Source organism: the organism of the source record quoted next, unplaced genomic scaffold (genome assembly GCF_019419815.1).
Source record: "Pyrus x bretschneideri cultivar Hongxiangsu unplaced genomic scaffold, Pyrus_bretschneideri_v1 Contig4, whole genome shotgun sequence".
Lineage (NCBI taxonomy): Eukaryota > Viridiplantae > Streptophyta > Magnoliopsida > Rosales > Rosaceae > Pyrus > Pyrus x bretschneideri.
The window spans coordinates 7594942-7616350 of record NW_025999723.1 but is presented as its reverse complement, the minus strand read 5'-3'; the positions used below and the strand labels follow the sequence as shown (position 1 = coordinate 7616350).

The 21409-nt window shown below is 35.9% G+C and overlaps 1 protein-coding gene across 1 annotated transcript; it reads right to left on the bottom strand.

The window, feature by feature from the left end:
• Window positions 1-13395: 13395 nt before the first annotated feature.
• Window positions 13396-16028, bottom strand: LOC103926656 (protein RETARDED ROOT GROWTH-LIKE). The gene is made up of 7 exons (XM_009335472.3): window positions 15570-16028; window positions 15273-15384; window positions 14906-15065; window positions 14399-14547; window positions 14157-14308; window positions 13808-13922; window positions 13396-13711 (listed from the first exon to the last, which is right to left on the bottom strand). The coding sequence occupies exons 1-7, from the start codon at window positions 15959-15961 to the stop codon at window positions 13571-13573; spliced, it is 1221 nt and encodes a 406-aa protein (XP_009333747.2). The 5' UTR covers window positions 15962-16028; the 3' UTR covers window positions 13396-13570.
• Window positions 16029-21409: the final 5381 nt, after the last annotated feature.

Here is a 21409-nt window from a genome sequence, read left to right as displayed (position 1 = left end):
ATCGTTAAAACTCAAAGTTTTCGAATCATTTTCATTAGTTTTTCTTTATTTTTATGCAAAATAAAAAGAGCACACAGATAATAAAAGTCTATAAAGTAAAACCATGTATACATCAACTAATAAAGATAAATAAATAAACAAAGAGTACACATTTTTCTCATCACTCCTGCATTAATCTGCCATCATTTGTGCACGAAGCAACGTCAGGCGACCGGAGCTTTATTATATGCCACCAACAGGCCCAATAAGAGATAGGATTCTTGTTGGATTCTCTTTGTGAGGATCTTGGGGATATTTTAATCTTATTCGTCTATCATACATCGTGCGGTCAGTTTTCGTTTGGTACTGTTTGTGTTCAATTTTAAATAATATAATTTAATATAATTTCTAACCATACGATATACGATGAAAAGACATGATTAAAGGATTCTCAAGATCCTCACAAAGAGGATCCGGCGAGGATCCTATCTCGCCCAATAGTACCATACGATCATTTTTTAGGATGTTTGCATCCGAAGTCATGTGTTTAATGCCATATCTATCAAAATGGCGCATATAAACAAATAAGATAAAAAAAATCAGATATGTATGTAATATCAAGGAATTAAAAGGTAACACACCAAAAGAAGAAAAAGAGACAATGATCTTGGAGCGGGGTTTGGAGAGATTTTTCAGTATGTGGAACATGACTTCGTACAATAAGTGTAATAATACAATTGATTGAAAAGTTGAAAAAAATTCCAACCAATTATATTATTATTCTTGGTGTACAAAACAGTGTTTCCGACATACTGAAAAATTTCTCCGAAATTGAGATTGAGTTGTGTATTCAAACTATTGAAAGTGCAACAACATATGCAAAAGTTGGAAGCACTTCATTATGGAGTAGGATTCTCTCCCCTTCCTTCCCTTCCTATTTGAATGGTTACAGTTAAACCACGTCAACGTTTTGTGTTAATTTTTTAATAGCCAGAAGAAGACAAAAAACAATATGTGAGAGGAGGAGAGGAAAGGGGATGAGAATAGGAGGGGAGAGAATTCTACTCCCTTCATTATATCTCCAACAATGTCATTTCCACTATCCCGAAACCGATTTTAAATTTTTTTTTTTTTTTACATAATTAAGAGAATTCTTTCAATTGTCGCTTTTCAAGGGTGTGGTGCAACAATTACATTCTTTGGCTTTCTTGTTATATGTGTGAAATCTCGTTCTTGGATTTCACTATTGGAATTTAAGTATTTTGCGTTTGTGATTTATTTTTTATTTTTTATTTTCTTTAATTTTAGAGCTTTAGTTAACTAGTTACAAAGTTTGAAATTTTTTAATGTCATTGAAAATTCGTTAACCTTTCGGGGTCACTTTTAGTATTTTCGGATAGAGCTCGATCCCCCCTAACATGTGGCCAAAAATCATTCACCAAACAGAGTTATAACGAAGGAGAAAATAACAAGCAAAGTCGTCGATATTGTTGTCTTTTGGCAGTTATATATAGGGAAGGCCAATGATAATATAAATAATAAGTTCAATTTCTCAATATAAGTATGGCTTTTTTAGATGTAAATAAGGACTTGTTTATATGATACATAATAAATTAACTTAAATCCGCCCATGCCCTTGCCTAGGCGCTAGGTTTCAGTCCATCGCTCCCTAAAGTCTTTTAGAGCCTTGATCACTAGTCTTTTGAAGGATATATTTGCATCACATACTCTCCTTTTTTCTTGTCGGAGTTTGCACAAACTATTGTTTTATCTAGAAGATGGGGTCATCCATGGGTTTCCCTTCTATCCTAGATTTCTCTGATGTAAAAGATCAAGAAGTAGAATTTGTAAGCACAGTACTGAGGCACTGCCACGAAAATTCCATTCTAAAGGTTTTTAGGGTTACATGTAATTTGAGTTTTTCTTGTTTGTATTCTTGTATTGATCGGGTCATGAAATATATGTTGAAGAACTTGCACCTGATGTTTCTTTTGTAGAATTATCAGAGAGAAGGGTCGAAGGCTCACTTCCAACAATATTGTGACAAACTTAGTAATTACCACCGATATTGTCCCCAACTTGGTAATTACCACTTGCACAATTCGTTAGGTATGTGATTTTATCACAAAAGGCATCAATGCTAGTTAGAGTGGGGGTTAGGATCTATTACTTTTTTTTACTACGGCCGATGTGGGATACAACATGCCCCTTCACGTTGGACCGAATTAGTGGGTCACACGTGGGAGATTCACACATCGACAACCATGTGGAGCCAAGGGGACTCACCATACACGCGGGGCCTAGGGTATTAGAGAGAAGGCCGAATGTCCACTTCGAACAACATCGATACTGTCCCCAACTTGATAATTACCATCTACAGAATCAGTCAGGTGTTATCATAAAAAGGTATCGGTGTTGGTTAGGATATTTAAATTATTATTTCTTTTTGCTATGGCCAATGTGGGACTCAACACCTTTAACTAACAATTATTTTTTCTGTGACAAATCCAATTGGCCTAGTTTGATTAATTGTGGTGTTGTGATAACCAAACCAAAAAAACTGAAATGAAATACTAAGGTTTAAGAAATGTAGAGAGAGAATGATGAACACTCAGAAGGAGAAAGTAGAATTCGATATTGTATTATTTCACAGTGAGTACAAATGAAATACAATCAGTCATTTTATATCCCAAGTGAGTTGTAATCCATAAGCTACAGTGTTAACTAACTTTTAACAACCTCTAACAACTCTAACAAACTCTGCTGACATGGCTTTGCTGATGTGTATATGATATTGCTGATGTGTCATTCCAATATCCCCCTTCAATCTCAACTGGGATTCCCAAGTTTGAGATTGTAACAATGTCGAACAAATGCAGGGCTATGAAGTCATTTTGTTAAAATATCAGCAGTTTGCTCATCAGTAGAAATATATATCACTTCTAAATCATCTTTTTGGACTCTCTCTCGAATAAAGCGATAATTTGTATCCAAGTGTTTAATTCTTGAGTGGAAGACAAAATTGGCACTTAAAGTTATAGCTGAAATGTTATCACAATGAATAACTGCAGGTGTAAACAAACCAACACCTAAATCTTTCAATATATTTCTCACCCAAGCAACATTAGCTACAGTATGGGCTAATGCTTTACACTCATCTTTAGTAAAGCTTCTGGAAACTGAGTTCTGCCTTTTTTATTACCAAGATATCGGGTTGTTTCCCAAGAATACAACATAGCCAGCGAGTGATCTTCTAGTATTGAGATCAGCAACCCAATCCGAGTCTGGAAAGACATTAAGATCAAGTATTGTACTTGAAGAATATAAAATTTCATGTTGAGCTATGCCCTGAAGATATCTCAGTATTCTCTTGACAGATGTAAAGTGTAATTCTGTTGGTGAAGATATAAATTGACATACTGAGTTAACTGCATACATAATATCTAGCCTTATGAAGGTCAAATACTGCAATGAACTAACCATACTCCTATACAATGTGGGATCTGTCAAAACAGTGCCTTCTGCATCAAGTAATTGCTGATTTGGTTTACATGGAGTTGTTGCAGGTTTACAGGAATCCATACCTGCCTTGTTAATCAAATATTTAATGTATTTAGACTGATTCACAAATACATCTCCATTGGTTTTGTAGTAAACTTGCAATCCTAAGAAATAGGCCAGTTTCCCCATATCTTTGAGCTCAAACACAGAAGACAATTCTTAAATAACTTGTTGAACTTTTGAAGAGTTTGATCCTGCAAAGATGATGTTATCCACATAGAGAAATAGAATTATCATATTTGTGTCATCTATTTTGACAAATAAACTTGTATTAGATGATGAAGCAACAAATTGTAGAACTGCAAAATAGCTAGTGAACTTGGAATTCCATGCCCGTGGGGCTTGCTTCAATCCATATAAGGATTTAATTAACTTGCACACATATGTAAGATGAGATGCATCAACAAAACCCTGAGGTTGTTTCATAAACACATCTTCTTGTAAATCACCATGCAATGCATTCTTGATGTCAAGTTGTCTAAGATCCCAATGCTTTCTTGCAGCCAAAGCTAGAATCATTCTAACAGTTGTATGCCTTACAATAGGACTAAAGTGTCTAAGTAATCAATACCATGCTCTTGTGAGAACCCCTGAGCCACTAGTCTTGCTTTATACCTTGAAATACTTATATATGAATTCTTTTTGACCTTGTATACCTATTTACTCCCAACAATTGCCCTATTTTCTGGAGATGGTACCAAAGTCCAAGTTCCTTGTGGTCTAAGTGAGTCACATTCCTCTTGCATCGATGCCTGCCATTGTGGCAGTGTTGCAGCTTTTTTAAATGATGAAGGCTCTGAAGTATCAACAATCTCAGATAACAAGGAGAAACCTCTCAACAAGTGGTTCATCCTCAGTTAATTCGAGAGAATGCAATTCAGGACATGAGGCAAGTAAAGCTGCATAACTTTTTCTAGGTATAATGCCACTTTTCAATCTAGTAGTCATAGAATGTGTGATTGACTCATTGTCTGCAGATGGATCAGAAGAATTACCTCAAGTTGTGTGGATGAATGGACATACAATATTGATGATGTACCAAAGTGACGATGGGATGAATGATGATGTTGTTGTAACTCTGGAGATTCTGCATTAGCACTTGAACCACACTGTTGTGAATCTAAGACCCCCTCGTTACCATTTGAATCAAATGTATAATCATTTGTCACTAATGTATTGGTTGAATCATTGTTAGCCACTGTATAAATTTCCTATGAATTCTGTCCAGTGTTTACTGAATTTCCAAGTGTATCAGGAAAGTGAATTATACCATGAGACTGTGTTGCTAGTTTATGATCTGATATACTTCTTGAACCAGACTTACATAAAATGATACACATCTTCATCATGTACCACATGCCTAGACACAATAAATTTTATGGATTTAATATCATAACAAATGACCCCCTTATATCTCAGAGCAAACATAAACACACATTGAATGACTCTAGGTTGCAATTTATTAGCATTAAAAGGCCTGAGTAATGGATAAATAATAGTTCCAAAGATCTTGAGATTATAAATCTCTGGATTTTGTCCAAAAAGAACCTAATAAGGGGACTTCATCTTTAAAATTCTACAAGGCATTTTGTTAATTAAGAAAGCTACATGTGAACATGAATGATACAAAAAAGATGTAGGAATTTGTGCTTCTATCATCAAAGTCAAAGCTGTCTTAACTAAGTGTTTATGCTTCTTCTCAGCAATTCCATTTTGCTGAGGGGTATGGGGACAAGACACTTGATGAGTAATTCCTTTATTTACCAGAAAGTTCTTGAACGTATTACTCATGTATTCCCCTCCACCATCAGATTGGAAACATTTAATAATGGTATTGAACTAATTAAACACAAAATCGTGGAACTTGACAAATACATAAAAGGTATTTGATTTATTCACCATAGGTTTAAATCCATACAAACCTAGAGAAACCATCTATAAAATTGATGTAATACCTACATTCTTCTATGGTTTTCTGAGGTGCAGGACCCCAGACATCTGAATGTATCTTTTGAAATATAAATTTTGATCTCTCTTGTTTTACATGAAAAGACAGTTTACTCATCTTACCTTGAATACAAGCATAACATATAGAAGGAGATGAATCAATACTAACTGGTAACTGTGCACTTTGCATCATTGAACTCTATACTTCTTCTAAAGGATGTCCCAATCTCCTATGTCATACATAAGTCTTTACTTTCTTCCCTAAGAATGCATCACATTTTCCCAACTTTCCAGTAAATGAATGAGAAACACATTGACTGGTATCTTGAATAGCTCACCATCATCACTCTCTCATTGGTACAAAATCATTCTTGTTACCTTGTCCTGTATAAAGAAGATCAAATCATCACATACAAACCAACAACCATTATCTCTGCATAACTTTTTAACTAACAACAGATTCATAATTATTTTGGGAATATGTAAAACATTATGCAGAATAAGAGCATTAGATGATGTTTTTATAATTAAAGATCCAATATGTTGAACTTGTAAACCTTCACCATTACCAACAGTGATCTTAGCATCACCATTGTAAGGAATAACCTGATTGATGATATCAAGATTAGATGTCATGTAGTGAGTGGCCCCTGTGTCCAGTACCCATGTATTAGCTACAGAGAATTCATGTACATTTGGATTGGAACCAATACCATTTGTTCCTTGAGCAGTCATACCAGCAAATGATGGATGTGGTGGGGGGTTGCCTTGATATGGTAGTTGTTTATGTGATAACAGTCCAATGCTATGTGACCCATTTTTCCATAAATTTGACGCACATTACCATTCCCAAATGATTGATTCTGATGCTGAGTGCTTCTGTAATAGCAGTTAGAGGCAGTGTGCCTTCTTCTAGAACATATTTGACATTTTGGTGAAACTGATGATTTGTAGTTTGTCTTACCCTACCAACCACTTCCTTGTCTTGAACCATTTCCAGAAAAAGATCCATTTGAACCATTCCCACCAAAATTGTTTTCGAGAACCTTTAGTATTTGAACCATCACCTCTGTCAGGATTAGAATTCCATGTCTTATCTCCAAGGTTAGAATAGGACCTAAAATTGTTGTTGTTATTTCCAGAATACCTCTTGTTATTGTAATTGTTGTAATTATTTCTCTACTGTGGATGAAAAGACTTTCCCTCTATTTCCAGCATAGCCAGAGCCTCTATCAAAATTTACTTCTCCGTAAAATCTCTGAGTATTAGAACTCTTTCCTTGCTCATACCCTTGATAGTTTCTTAGAAATCTCTGTGAATTGGTAGGCTCACCTTGAACACACATAGTTGACATTGTGGTTGACAACCTTGTAATCTTGGAATCAATATATGCTTCAGCACCAAGATGCTGTGCTCGAAAATCTTTGAGAGAACTTGATGTATCTCTTGCCAGCAATACTATTTTAATGACCTCAAAATCTGTTGGTAAACCAGACAACACAGCAATCATAAAATCATTATCTGTTATCTTTTCTCCAGCTAACACTAAATAATTTCTTATCCCTTTCAATCGTAGTAAAAACTTATCCACATAATCAGCCTCTTTCTGTGCAGTATGAAATTTTGTCTTCAATTGATTCACTCTCACCGTCGAAACAGATGCAAACCTTTCTTGAAGACACTCCCATGCTTCTTGTGATGTTTTATAGCCAATGACATGATCCATGGCTTCATCAGAAAGTGTTGCAATTAGTAAGCTTAACAAAGTTAAATCCTTCTTGACCCATTCTTTATAGGCAATTGTAAGTTCCTTAGTGACACCACATTCATGAGTGATGCAAAACTTTGATGGACATTGAAATTCTCCATTAAAGAACTCAAACAAATCATACCCTCTGAGAACCGACTGGAATTGATAACTCCACTTGACAAAGTTGTCATCTTAGAGATTCACAGTTATCATTCCTAGTAGACTTTCGATCTTGACACTATTAAACGCCATATCAAATCAAGAATTGCAACTAATCACTCTTCACAATAAACAATCTTCAGAAAAACTAGCTTTACAGTAAACAAACTTCGCAATCTTTACAGCAACAATCTTTGCACCAAGCAATCTTCAATTCACAATCTTTAATTCACAATCTTCACAGTAAACAATCTTCAAGAAAATCTCACTTCATTTGGCATTGGCTTCTAATCAACATACTTGTAACAATTCTTTCTTCATGAAAATTCTTATTTCTCTTGGCATCGATCTCAATCAACACAAACTTCATCGAAGTTCAACACAATTTCTAAGAAAAATTGAGATTGATTTTAATATCTTCTCAACTAAACAACAATTGCTCAAAAAAAAAAAAAAAAAAAAAAACTTAACAAGATTCTCACTATGGTAATTTATCAAACACCTACAATGCATAAAGTTCCAAGAATATAACTTCAGAAGGCGATAACCTTGAATCGAAAAACTCAGATGAAGAAACTTAGATGTAAGCTCCCCAAAGAGATCTCCAGCCTTTTAACCTGCATCGGAAGAAAATGGCACCAAGGATCGTCTAGGCGATTGATACCATGATAACCAAACTAGAACACTAAAATGAAATACTAAGGCTTAAGAAATGTAGAGAGAGAAGGATGAACACTCAGAGAGAGAAAGTAGAATTCGATCTTGTATTATTTCACAATGAGTACAAAAACACAATCAGTCATTTTATATCCCAAGTGAGTTGTAATCCACAAGCTACAATGTGAACTAACTTTTAACAACCTTTAACAACTCTAACAAAACTTTTAACAACCTTTAACAACTCTAACAAACTCTGCTGACATGGCTTTGCTGATGTGTATATGATATTACTGATGTGTCATTCCAACAGTTTTCTGTAAATTGAGAGGTTTGGTGATATGAGTTTTTTTTATAAAAATGAAGAACACATAGATGAACAGTGGTGGTGTAAGCTTGGAGAGTACTTTGCTCTCTTTGTATTTCTCTTGGATTTGATTACAGAACCAATGAATCTCACATCACACACATATGCTGCGAAGGGGAGCTAAAGACGAAAAACCATTAGGATTTCAGATGATTCACCCATCTAAGAGTGATCACGTGCATCGCACGAGACAACTTAAAACACCACTAACAAAGACATGCGACACACTCTACATCGTTTAGATGCTTTAATCTTAACCTTTCATTACACTTGAATATAAACTTAAACATTCAAACTTAGAATCCAAAACTTCATTTCGAATTGCATTGTGATGCAATCTAGTCTCTTTTCATCAGCAACATCCTTATACTGCAACATGTAGTTCATTGAAGGAGTCTCAAATTGGCTACCACTAAATATATTCCACATGCTTTGCAAATCTTTTTTGCGAGTTTTGATGTGACGGAAAAGTTACTCCTTTGTTACCAAAAGGTCATGGGTTTGAGTCGTGAAAACATCCTCTTTGCAAAGTAAGGGTAAGACTATGTACGATAGACGTTCCTCCCATACTGCAAAGCAGGGAGCCTTGTTGTCTTGGGGTCACCTTTTACAAATCCTTTTTCCAAAGCGACAATTTTGACTTCCATAATCTTCTTATGTTGTGGCTAAAAGTTGTCTGCACTCACTTTGCACATTGTCTCTAACTCGTGTGGAGTTTCTGGACAGTGTTTTGTAGCTGGATTTATTTCTGGTTCTTCTTTCTCTTCTCTTGAAAAATTATGCATACTATATTGCACTGGCGTCACCCATCTTGAAACCGATTTTCATTCTGTCTCCAATAGTGTCGTTTCCACTATCCCCGAAACCCATTTTGATTTTTCTTTTCACATAATTAAGATAATTCTTTCAATTGTCGCTTTTCAAGGGCGTGGTGCAACATTTACGTTCTTGGGCTTTCTTGTTGTATGTGTGAAATCTCGTTCCCGCATTCCACTACTGTAATTTACATATTTCATGTTTGTGATTTTTTTTTTTCCGTTAATTTTAGAGTTTTAGTTAACTAGTTACAAAGATTGAAAATTTTTAACTAGTCATTGAAAATTCGTTAACCTTTCAGGGTCACTCTTAGTATTTTCAGAGAGAGCTTGATCCCCCAAACATGTGGCCAAAAACCATTCGTCAAACGGAGTTATAACGAAGGAGAAATTAACAAGTAAAGTCGTCAACATTATTGTCTTTTGGCAGTTAGGGAAGGCCCACGACAATAAAAATAATACATTCAAATTCTCAATAAAAGTATAATTTTTTTAGGTGTAAATAAGAACTTATTTATATGATATATAATAAATTAACTTAAATCCGTTTAGTCCGCCCATGCCCCTACTTAAGCTCTAGGCTCCAGTCCGTCGTCTGACTAGCGCCTAGCGTCTTTTAGAATCTTAATCACTAGTCTTCCGAATGATATATTTGCATCACATACTCTCATTTTCACCTGTCGGAGTTTGCACAAACCATTGTTTTCTCTAGAAGATGGGGTCATCTATAGGCTTCCCTTCTATCCTAGACTTCTCCGATGTAAAAGATCGATAAGTAGAATTTGTAAACACATTATTGTGGCACCGCCATGAAAATTCCATTGTAAAGGTTTTTAGGGTTAAGGGTAATTTGAGTTCTTCTTGTTTGTATTCTTGTATTGGTCGGGTCGTGAAATATAGGGTTGATGACGAGCTTGCACCTGATGTCTCTTTAACTGACAAGTATTTTTTTCTGTGACAAATCCAATTAACTATGGTGTTGTTTTCTATGAATTGAGAGGTTTTATGAATGGGTTTTCTGGAAAAATGAAGAACACACAGATGAACGATGGTGGTGTAAGCCTGGAGAGTACGTTGCTCTCTTTGTATTTCTCTTGGATTCGATTACAAAAGCAATGAATCCCACATCACACACATATGCTGCGAAAAGGAGCTAAAGACAAATAACCGTTAGGATTTCACACGGTTCACCCATCTAAGAGTGATCGTGTGCACTTCACATGACAACTTAAAACACAACTAACGAATACATGTGGCATATGTTGGAAAATAAAAAGGAAACTATTTTAGGATTTGATTTAATTAGTGATTTTATATGATTTAACTAGAATTTTGATATTATTTGATTTGGTTTAGGTTTTTTTATCTTGTAGGCAAAAGATTGTTTTGATTTATTTCCTAGTATTATCTTATAAATACCTCATTTTGGAGAAAAATAAAGTATTGAAGTGGTTATTTGAAAGTTGTAAGATTGTAGAGAATTCTAAATTTACCTTAAACCCTTTATTTTCAACTTGGTATCAGAGCAAAGTTCGGTTCTTGGTTGAACTTTGCTATGAGCGCTTCCCTGTGGGTGCACGAAGCTAATTTTCTTTGTACACCCACAGGCCATGAAACTGAGGGTGAAGACTGTCTATTGTTGCTAAAGAATGGGTTCTGCTGCCATAAAGAAGAATAAAGAGAAGAAATGTGTGTGGTTTCAATGCCTTGGAGGAAAAAGATTGGAAGAAAAAAAAGTTTTGTCAAGATAGGATACGTTTCCTATCATGAAGGCTTTTGGATTTTGTTTTATTTATTTATTATTTAGTTTGATTATGAGTTTGAGGAAGAAAAAAAACAAGAAGGATGAAACAAAAAATTGAAGAAAAAAAGGATTTGGTGATTTGGGCTTTCGAAAAGAGATATCAAGAGATTTATTTATCGGGCTTTCGAAAAAAGACGTTAGTTCCAATTGGATTTTTGAAAAGATTAGCATTAGTTTCAGTTGGGCTTTCGAAAAGAAGCGTTAGTTCTGAGGATTATGATTTGTTCGTCGGGCTTTCAAAAAGAGACGTTTGTTCTAGTTGGACTTTCGAAAAGATAGGTGCTAGTTCCAGCTGAGCTTTCAAAAAGATTGATGTAAGTTTTAGCGTATCAATGAAGATTTCTTTCTTGGCAAACTCATGATTTCACACCATGAGTTTGAAAAAAGGGGGGGGGGGGGTATTGGAAAATAAAAAGGAAAGTATTTTAGAATTTGATTTAATTAGTGATTTTATATGATTTAATTAGGATTTTGATATTATTTGATTTGGTCTAGGTTTTCTTGTCTTGTAGATAAACGATTATTTTGATTTATTTCCTAGTATTGCTTATGTGGATGTAAATTTCTTCCTTCTTGATAGGTCAAGGCTAAGAGCTTCACGCGCCCTGAACGCGGAAAGGGGGGGGGTCTTGGCCGAAGAATCTCCGATGCCAAAGTTAAAATTTTGAGGGAAAAGTGTTTGGAGAATTTAGAGAGCTTAGTAAGAGCATTAGGATTTGGTGATTTGGGCTTTCGAAAAGAAGCTTAGTTCCATCATATCAAGATAATTTTTTTTATCAGGCTTTCGAAAAAAGACATTAGTTCCAATTGGGCTTTCAAAAAGATTAGCGTTAGTTTCAGTTGGGCTTTCGAAAAGAGGTGTTAGTTCCGAGGATTATGATTTGTTCGTCGGGCCTTCAAAAAGAGACGCTTGTTCTAGCTGGGCTTTTGAAAAGATAGGCGCTAGTTCCAGTTGAGTTTCAAAAAGATTGACGTAAGTTTCAGAGTATCAATGAAGATTTCTTTCTTGGCAAACTCTTGATTTCACACCATGAGTTTGAAGAGAAGGGGGGGGGGGGGGGGGGGTTGTTGGAAAATAAAAAGGAAAGTATTTTAGGATTTGATTTAATTAGTGATTTTATATGATTTGATTAGGATTTTGATATTATTTGATTTGATCTAGGTTTTCTTGTCTTGTAAATAAACGATTGTTTTGATTTATTTCCTAGTATTGATTCTATGGATGCAAATTTCTTCCTCCTTGATCTTGGACAAAATTGCATCTACAAAACAAATAACACCTTAGGTCAAGGCCAAGAGTCTTGTTAGCTTGGTTCCTTCCCTTACGACAAAGCGGGGAGCCTTGTTAGCTTGGAGTCATCCTTTGCAAATTCTTTTTTTCAAAGCAATAGTTTCGACTTACATTATCTTTGTCTCTAACTCGTGTGGAGTTTCTGAACAGTGCTTTGGAGCTGGATTTATTTCTGGTTCTTCTTTCCCTTCTCTTGAGAAATTAAGCATGCTAAATTGCACTGGCGTCACCCATCTCATAATTACTTGTCCAAACATCAAACATGTACACATTGTCAAAACGTTTCTTAACAGCCTGGACATTTTGGGAACGAGACTGGAGAATTTGGAAATATGCGCTTTCGATGAGAACGTAAATGGAAGTTGGGGTCAACATTTTTGCTACAAACTGCAAATTTCTAGTGGGAGTCCGTTTTCATTTCTGAGAAAAGTTCAATCTCGGGCTCTTTCCCGCCCTGAAAACAGGTCGCCTAGCTTGTTGGCGGGTAGAAATAGATATGAACATGATGAGGACGACAGTTAAATCTTCTTTGCGAATCTTCGCACGTCAAAACCTTTGCATTTTTTATGTCTATCTCCGGGTTAGTTTTTCCTAAATTTATGCATGCATGCATGCTTCCTTGTTTTACGTGCAGTTCATTGATATAGATGGTAGTGAATTCATCTCTTATCTTCAAACATGCATTGTTTTGTTTGTTTTGATGGATTATATTATTTCGAATTCTCAGATCCACCAGACGAGAAACTCTTTTTTCCTTGTACATGGAAGGAGCTTGCGAAACAATGATTCTTAATTTCCGAGACTAGCGATATGAGGGATAAAATCAGCTTACTCGAGGGAGGGGTTCCCCCGGCATCTGCTGATGTCAAGATCTCATTCGCTTTGTCTCGTACTTAGTTTTAAAATGCTTATGAAAGAAAAAGATTGAATCAATTTTCTTTTTGATAAAAATCGAAATGTCAACGATACACTTTAGTTCTGAATTATTTTGTTTTTGCATGACTTAAGGTTTTGATTGCTTAATTCAACATTGTGTTTATCTTTCTTGAGATTGTGGAAGCCAACTGACACAAGGAAAATAGAGAGATTAGATTATAAGATCAATTCAAATCATAGTTACACAAAATTAACTGGCATGAGAAGTGCAAGCAGCAACAAATTTGAGGGGGACTGTAAGATATACAAAGACCAGGACATTGTATAAGGGCACATTCGACTTCGTGCGTCATCGATCCTCGTGCTAAAGCGAAGCAAGTGCCGACCTGTGGGCAATGTCGTAAACGGAGAGAAGAATTTCAGCACCTATTAACGCAATGATGAGCCATTCCAAGAAATCTGACTTCCTGTTTTGGAGAATTTCCTGAAGAAAACGAATATTGTGCTGCAACGAAGAAAACAAAATGTCAACACAACATCCACAGCAGTTGAAAAGTAGTTCTCCAGATTTAGTAAACCAGTATTGAGTTGTTTCGTGTACCTCCACAAACTTCAACTTAAAATCAAGACTTGCAAATCTCTGAGTTAACTCAAATTCATCCCTGAGATATTCCCATATCTGAGCATATTTGGCATCCTTCCAGGCAATATCCGATCTGTAAAGTCGATTGATTTTTCATTAGGTAGATTAAACATGTCAAGAAACTAAAAACCGTCTCAAATGGGTGAAAAAGAATAGCGGAAATGATTTTTTGTCTTCTGATTCATTACTTTTCCTGTCAATCATAATCATACATGCAGATAACATTTATGCCTGTCTTATGGAGGATCACTGTTATCCAAAAACAAATTTCAGCTTAATAACTGCAATATGGATTTAAAACTATTACCTCTCAAAAAGTCCGAGCTTAAGAATCACATCAGCAAGATTAGAATTTGCCTTCCCCACTAACTGAAACAGTTTCTTCCTCTTCATTTTAAACTTCCCAGTAGTTTCCATTTCACGATTAATGTCCGTAAATTCTGCAACCATTCCATCAACCTAAAAGAGAAGAAACAGCGTTCTGAGATGAATCAAGAAGTCATGATTTCACAAAGTTGAAGTTCCCAAGATTATAAGAAGCATATATACCTGGCGCACATAGTAATCAAGTGCAATACTTTGACCTAAAACACTACCAATGGTACGGATTCCATCAACATTCAAGTACTGCAACATTATGTAATCTAATCCACCTTCCATCCACGTGTGTAAAGTGGGCTTTTCTCTCACCTCATACTCTGATTTCATAACAAAATAAAAGTTCAGATGTGAAAAGTATCCCAAAAATTGTAATCCACAACCATTGGAGCAGCAACAATGAAGCAGAAAACAGAAAATATTACTCTGCAACATTAAAAATTAACGAAGGTAGCGGTCCAATAATATTGCTTAGCCAAGAAATAAAATAACAATTGAGCTCAGCATGAATACTCAGTCAATAAATAACTTTCTTAGCTAAAGGGCAACATGAAATCTTAACTCCAGTGAAATGTGTGTACATAACAGAAAGATTAACTAAATGAATCAGATAGTGCAGAATCCAAAATTCATAAACTTGTTATCTCAAAAGATATAATTTTGATTATAGAGTCTCACCATCCTTTCTCATTTCAGGTAGCGATCCTGATGCGTGTTTTTCCACGATTTTCAAATACCCATCGATATCTTGTTCACGGACATTGAACAAGACAATGGAGCCATACTGAAAGACTACCATGTAACAACAGTCACTCCCACTTAAACTAAGACCCAAACCCTGAAACAAAGAAACTGCATTCAACTTATAGTATCATTTTACGGGCAGATACACAAAATTCAGGTAAAAAATGAAGAGGCAGTAAAAAGTACAAGATTATGCCATTTGTAGAATGGTCTTACTCTTATGATCCCTTTGTTAAGAAAAAAAAACTACTAAATCAGAACCCAAAGCACTGGAAATCAAAGAAAAACGAGGCAAACTTACGTCATTGGAATCGGAAAGCTCCCCGAACTTAAAAACAACGTAATTAGTCATTCGCGATGTAGGTGGGATGAAATTCAGCCTGTTCTGCTCCACCAAGCTTCTTAAATCCACACTACATTTCACAAAGATACATGCAAATTAGAAAAACCAAGTAAAATCGCAGAATTCATACTCTCATCCAAAACAATATGAACACTAAACTGGTGAAAGCCGCTGCCTTTTCGATTCCAAACATTTCTGGGGAATTTTGAAACAAAAGTTACTAAATTCAAAAAATGAAATATCAGAAAACAGAACCTGGTGGAGAAGAAGTACGCTCGAACAGGAATCGAGGGCTTCGAGTCTTCGTCCACGGTGGCTTTGTAGCCATCGCCGACCTCCGAGCACGACACCGGCTCGTTCCACTCCAACGTATCGGCATGCGGGACCGACAAAATGGAGCGCAAGACGGCGAGGGCGAAATTGGAGGCGATGCCGTGGATTCTGAGAATCGGAATCGAAGAGCACGGAGAAGTTGTGATCGAATGGCGGTTTAAGGTTTTGGAAATGGAAGGAGAGTGGGGATGGAGTAGGGTTATGATTGTACGGACGGTTACGGGAGGCGTGGATGGGGAGGAGGAAGAAGAGAAGGAGGAGAAGGAGGGAAAGAGACGCGCCGCCTTGAGGTGGGCGTCGATGGCGCGCCGCATTCTGGTTTCGGGGTTTAGGAGAAGGAGAAGGGTAGTATGAGTTCTGACCCAGTCCCAGTTGGCTACTCCTGGGGTTTATCGATGGACAATTTTCCTACACGGAAAAACAATTTTTATAATTTTTCTATTTTTAAAAAGAGTAATGTTACCAGAATTAAATTTATAGACTAAATTTGGAAACTAAATTATATGTCATCAATAGAAAATGAGCACGTTTATCAACGTTTAAATAATAATCCAATTATCAACTTCTATATTATTTAATTTACAAAATTTAGTCTTCCTAACATTACTCCTTTTAAGACATTACAATTTTTTTTTTGTTGATAGAGTTTCATTACCACAAGGCACAAACAGACAATTACAAACCAATTAAAAGGGTGCTAGACGGTACATATGTTCGAGTGATCAATTTTAATCGGAGAGTAATTAGCACATAACGGAAATAATTTTAATCCCATATACAACCACTCCATAAACCCCACCATTAGAACGAGGAGTCTTGAGGCAGATAGCCTCATAGACGAGATGTGGCATACCAAGCATCGAAACCCTTACTAAAGCCATCGCAACCAGCAAGACTAAAAAATTGCGGTAGCACACAAACAACTTGTTGAAGCAACACAAAATTGATGACATGTCCACAGTGGAGATGCAGGTGCAGAATTGGCAGGAGGCATGGCATGCCAGCTGTAGCCGGGGCAACTGAGGATGGGGCGGGAGGGGATACCCAGCCAGAACTACCAACGTCATCAAAACACCACCACAGCCCATAAGCTTGCATAAGACATGTTAGCACCAAGAGCCGCACACCAAGAGCAACAAGATATTTCCGTCGACGGGTAGGGTGAGAAACGTAATGTTCAGAAAATTACAAGATGACACGAGTCGTAGAAACACATAAAACATTATCGCCCAAATTGTACGTAATATAATCGGGGAGTCACCATAGTTAGTAAGTTCTGTTGGAGAACAATTCAGGAACAATAAAATAATAGAAATACAGAACCGAAATACTTATGCCTTATTATTCAAAAAATACTTGTAATACAGAATGCAATTATGTTATAGTAACAAAAAAATTAAAATGATACTAATTTGAATGAATTGAAGATAGAGGCTAGAGCAAACGTTATGTCCTTCGAACAGTATTTCCGTCCCACTCATGTGCTTGTGGTTCTATAACGTCTGCTCGACCAGGATACAACTACCTAATTCTACAACCCGTATTGGATTATAGAACTCTAGCGAATTGTTTTGTGTGTTTACTTTCTGGAAATTTTGTACGAAAGACAAGGAGGAAGAAAAAAAAGATGATTTTTGATGGAACTGAGGACTCCAGTTATAAAAGCTATTTCATATCTCTTTAAACACCTTTTGGATGTATCTGAAGCCATACAACTCTTTCCAAAGAGTAGTGTCTATTAATCAAAACGTTTTTAATTAATTCAATTAAAAACTTAACTCGAAATTAAAACTAATTGATCAGATTAATTTTAATTCTTTGGCCCCAAGTGCCTTTGTCTTGATTAATTAATATTAATATTATAGTATAATCATCAAGCCTAATCCATACAATTAGTGGCCCAAACCTCAATCCTCATTCCAAATGGTCCAAGTTCTAATTACTAAAAAGAATGAATAAGCCTATATAAAGGCTAGTGAAAAACCACTGTTGCCCGATGTGGGACAAGAAGGGTCTCAAAACTCCTACAATACCCCACATTTGAGACAACTCCTTGGTCCAAGAAACACTAAGATACAAGAGTAAGCAATAGATGTGACATACATCAGGAGAGGTGTCTTTTGGACTTGAACCTACCTTAGTATATACTTATCGGATTTACAAGATGACGCAGTGGATATAAAATTTTGAATTGTTCATCTCCACAGTAAACCAAGACAATAAGCAAAACATATGTCACACCAACACATTGCAAAATTCATATGTTTGTGTTCATTTTGGTCCTAAACAAATCCTGAATTCATGAGAGCTGTAGAGAATGTAGCCATGTAATTCTCATAAATGCGACCCCACATTTACTCTCATATAGGTGATATTGATTAAGAATAGGTTGCTAGTATTCCACCTGATTTACAAGTATCAATATCATTAAACTAATGTATCCTACACCATCAGCAGTCACCACACTTCTTCCATCATAGGAATGGGTATGTAAGTGTGTTTCTTCTTGAATCTAGCCAAACCAATTTGCCTATTGAATCTAGACCATGGGATCTCCAATCAACTAGGTTAGGTTTCCGTTTGGCAGTTTCATTTTACTCTATTGGCTTTAAACTCATTCCCCTCGTTGTATGCTTAACTTGCTCTCTAGACAAACCTTTAGTAAGCGGATCCGCAATATTATCTTTTGACTTAACATAGTCAATAGAAATTACACCACTAGAGAGCCATTGCTTTATAGTATTATGCCTTCGTCTAATTTGTCTAGACTTCCCATTGTATACACTATTTTTAGCTCAATATTATGCAGCTAAACTCTCACAGTGTATACATATTGCCATTACAGGTTTAGGCCATATGGGAACATCTTCCAAAAAATCTCTTAGCCACTCAGCTTCTCCTCCAGCCATATCGAGAGCTACAAAATTCCGATTCCATAGTTGATCGGGCTATGTATGTTTGTTTAGAAGATTTCCAAGATATTGCTGCTCTTCCCAAAGTAAATACATATCCACTTGTGGATTTTGTATCATTATTATCCGATATCCAATTCACATTAGTAAGTCCTTCAAGCACAGGAGGATACCTTGTATAATGCAATCCATAATTCATTGTATGCTTTAAGTATCTCAATACTCAAATTAAAGCTTCCCAATGATCATGCCCAGGATTGCATGTATATCTACTTAGTCTACTCACTGAGTATGCTATATCAGGCCTTGTATAGTTCATTATGTACATAAGGCTTCTAATAACTTGTGAGTATTCTCGTTGAGATATAACATCTCCTCTATTCGTCTTAAGTTTGCTATTGGCATCAAAAGGAGTAATTGCATCTTTACTTTCCAAATGACCATATTTTCTAAGTGTAGCTTCTATATAATGGGACTGTGTAAGAATATATCCTTCTTGGTTTCTTTTTATTTTTAGCCCAAGAATCAAATCAGCTAATCCAAGATCTTTCATATCGAAACTTGATTTCAATATCTTCTTGGTCCAATTTATTATTTCTTTGTTAGTTCCCATTATAAGCATATCATCTACATATAAACACAACATAATGCAAGCATTATTTTGAGTTTTTGTGTAGACACACTTATCACACTCATTTATCTTAAAACTGTATGTGATCATAAGTTTAAGCCCGTATAGCGATTTCACAAGTTTACAAACTTTGTGTTCTTGACCTTTAACCACAAACCCCTCGGGTTGTTCCATATATATTTCCTCATCTAAATCTCCATTTAAGAATGCAGTCTTTACATCCATTTGATGTATTTCCATGTTATGAAGTGCAACTATAGCAATCAACAATCTTATTAACGTAATTCTCGTTATAGGCGAGTATGTATCAAAGAAATCCAAACCATGTTTTTGACGGTATCATTTAGCTACCAAACGAGCCTTATATTTGTCAATTGTACCATCAGGTTTTAATTTCTTCTTAAAGATCCATTTGTACCTAATTGGCTTATTGCCAGGGGGCAAATCGACTAATTCCCATGTATGATTTTGCATCATGGAATCTATCTCACTGTTAACTGCATCCTTCCAAAATGGAGCTTCAGGAGTGGACATGGCCTCCTTGAATGATTGAGGTTCTGTCTCGGTTAATAAGGTCACAAAATCAGGCCCAAAGTCCTTTCGAATTTTTGTCCTTTTACTCCTTCTAGGTTCAAGTTCTTCTTCTTCTTGAACTCTAGATGAGGATGAGCCATCATCATGTTCTCTAGGTTCATCATTAACCTCAGATACATCATCATGTAATCTCCTTTTTAATAAATTAGACTTGCCTATTTTGTATGGAAATATATCCTAAAAAAATATTGCATTTATAGATTCTATAATAGTATTGACATGTATATCACTTACTTCGGAATGAAAAACTAAGAATCTATAAGCTGAACTATTAGATGCAAAACCAATAAAAACACTATCTATAGTTTTAGGCCCTAATTTTGTTCTCTTTGGCAATGGGACTTGTACCTTTGCCAGGCAACCCCACACTTTAAGCAATTTAAACGTTGGGGTTCTTCCTTTCCATAATTCATACGGTGACTCCTTTCTCGTTTTAGGTGGAATTCGATTCAAAATTTTATTTGCAGTAAGTAAAGCTTCACCCCACAAATTGTGTGGAAGCCCAGAGCTATTCAACATAGAATTGATCATGACTTTAAAAGTCCTATTTTTCCGTTTGGCAACACCGTTTTGTTGCGATGTATAAGGGGTTGTTGTTTGATGAATTATGCCATGTGTGGCACAAAATTCAGCAAAAGGCATGAGACTCATATTCTCCTCCCCTATCGGGCCTTAAGACTTTAATCTTCTTGTTAAGTTGATTTTCAACTTCTGCCTTATATGTCTTAAACATATCCAAGGTCTCATCTTTACTATGAAGTAAATAAACATAACAATACTTACTGAAATCATCTATAAATGTTACATAATAGTTCTTTCCACCACGAGTTAGATATGATCTAAAATCACACAAGTCACTATGAATTAAATCTAATAAATCAGTTGACTTTTCATGCACTAATTTAAAGCTTTGACTTGCAAATTTCGATTATGTACAAGTCTCACATTTAACATTATCTAGATAATCAATTTTGGGCAGCAAACCTAAATTATGCATTCTAAAAAGAGAACAAAAATTTACATGTCCTAATCTAGAGTGCCATAAATTAGACGAATCAACAATATAAGGAGAAACATTATTTATTTCATTCATAGCATTAGCAAGTACATTTAGTTTGAATAATCCATCAATAAGGTAACCCTTCCCTACAAACATTCCCCCTTTAGTTAGTACAAACTTATTAGACTCAAAAACTAGTTTGAATCCTTTCTTACTAAGGATAGGACCATAAACAAGATTCTTCCTTATATCGGGGACATGCAGCACGTCAAGGAGGGTTAATTCCTTTCCAGAAGTGAATTTTAGAACATATTTCCTTATTCCAGCCACAACAAATGTAGATGTATTGCCCATAAACAGCTGCTCGTTTCCCTCGATTTTCTGGTACGAAGAGAACATATTTCTGTCACCACACACATGGCGAGTTGCACTAGTATCTATCCACCAATTAGTGTGGTCAGATACAAGGTTGATTTCAGAAATCATTGCAGCCGGGGCATCCACATTATTTTCAATCACGTTTGCGCGGTTGTTGTTGCCTTGACTTCCAGGACCTTGATCCCTTCGATGACGACATTCTTGAGCCCTATGGCCTTGCTTTCCACAAAACCAGCAACTTCCCTTG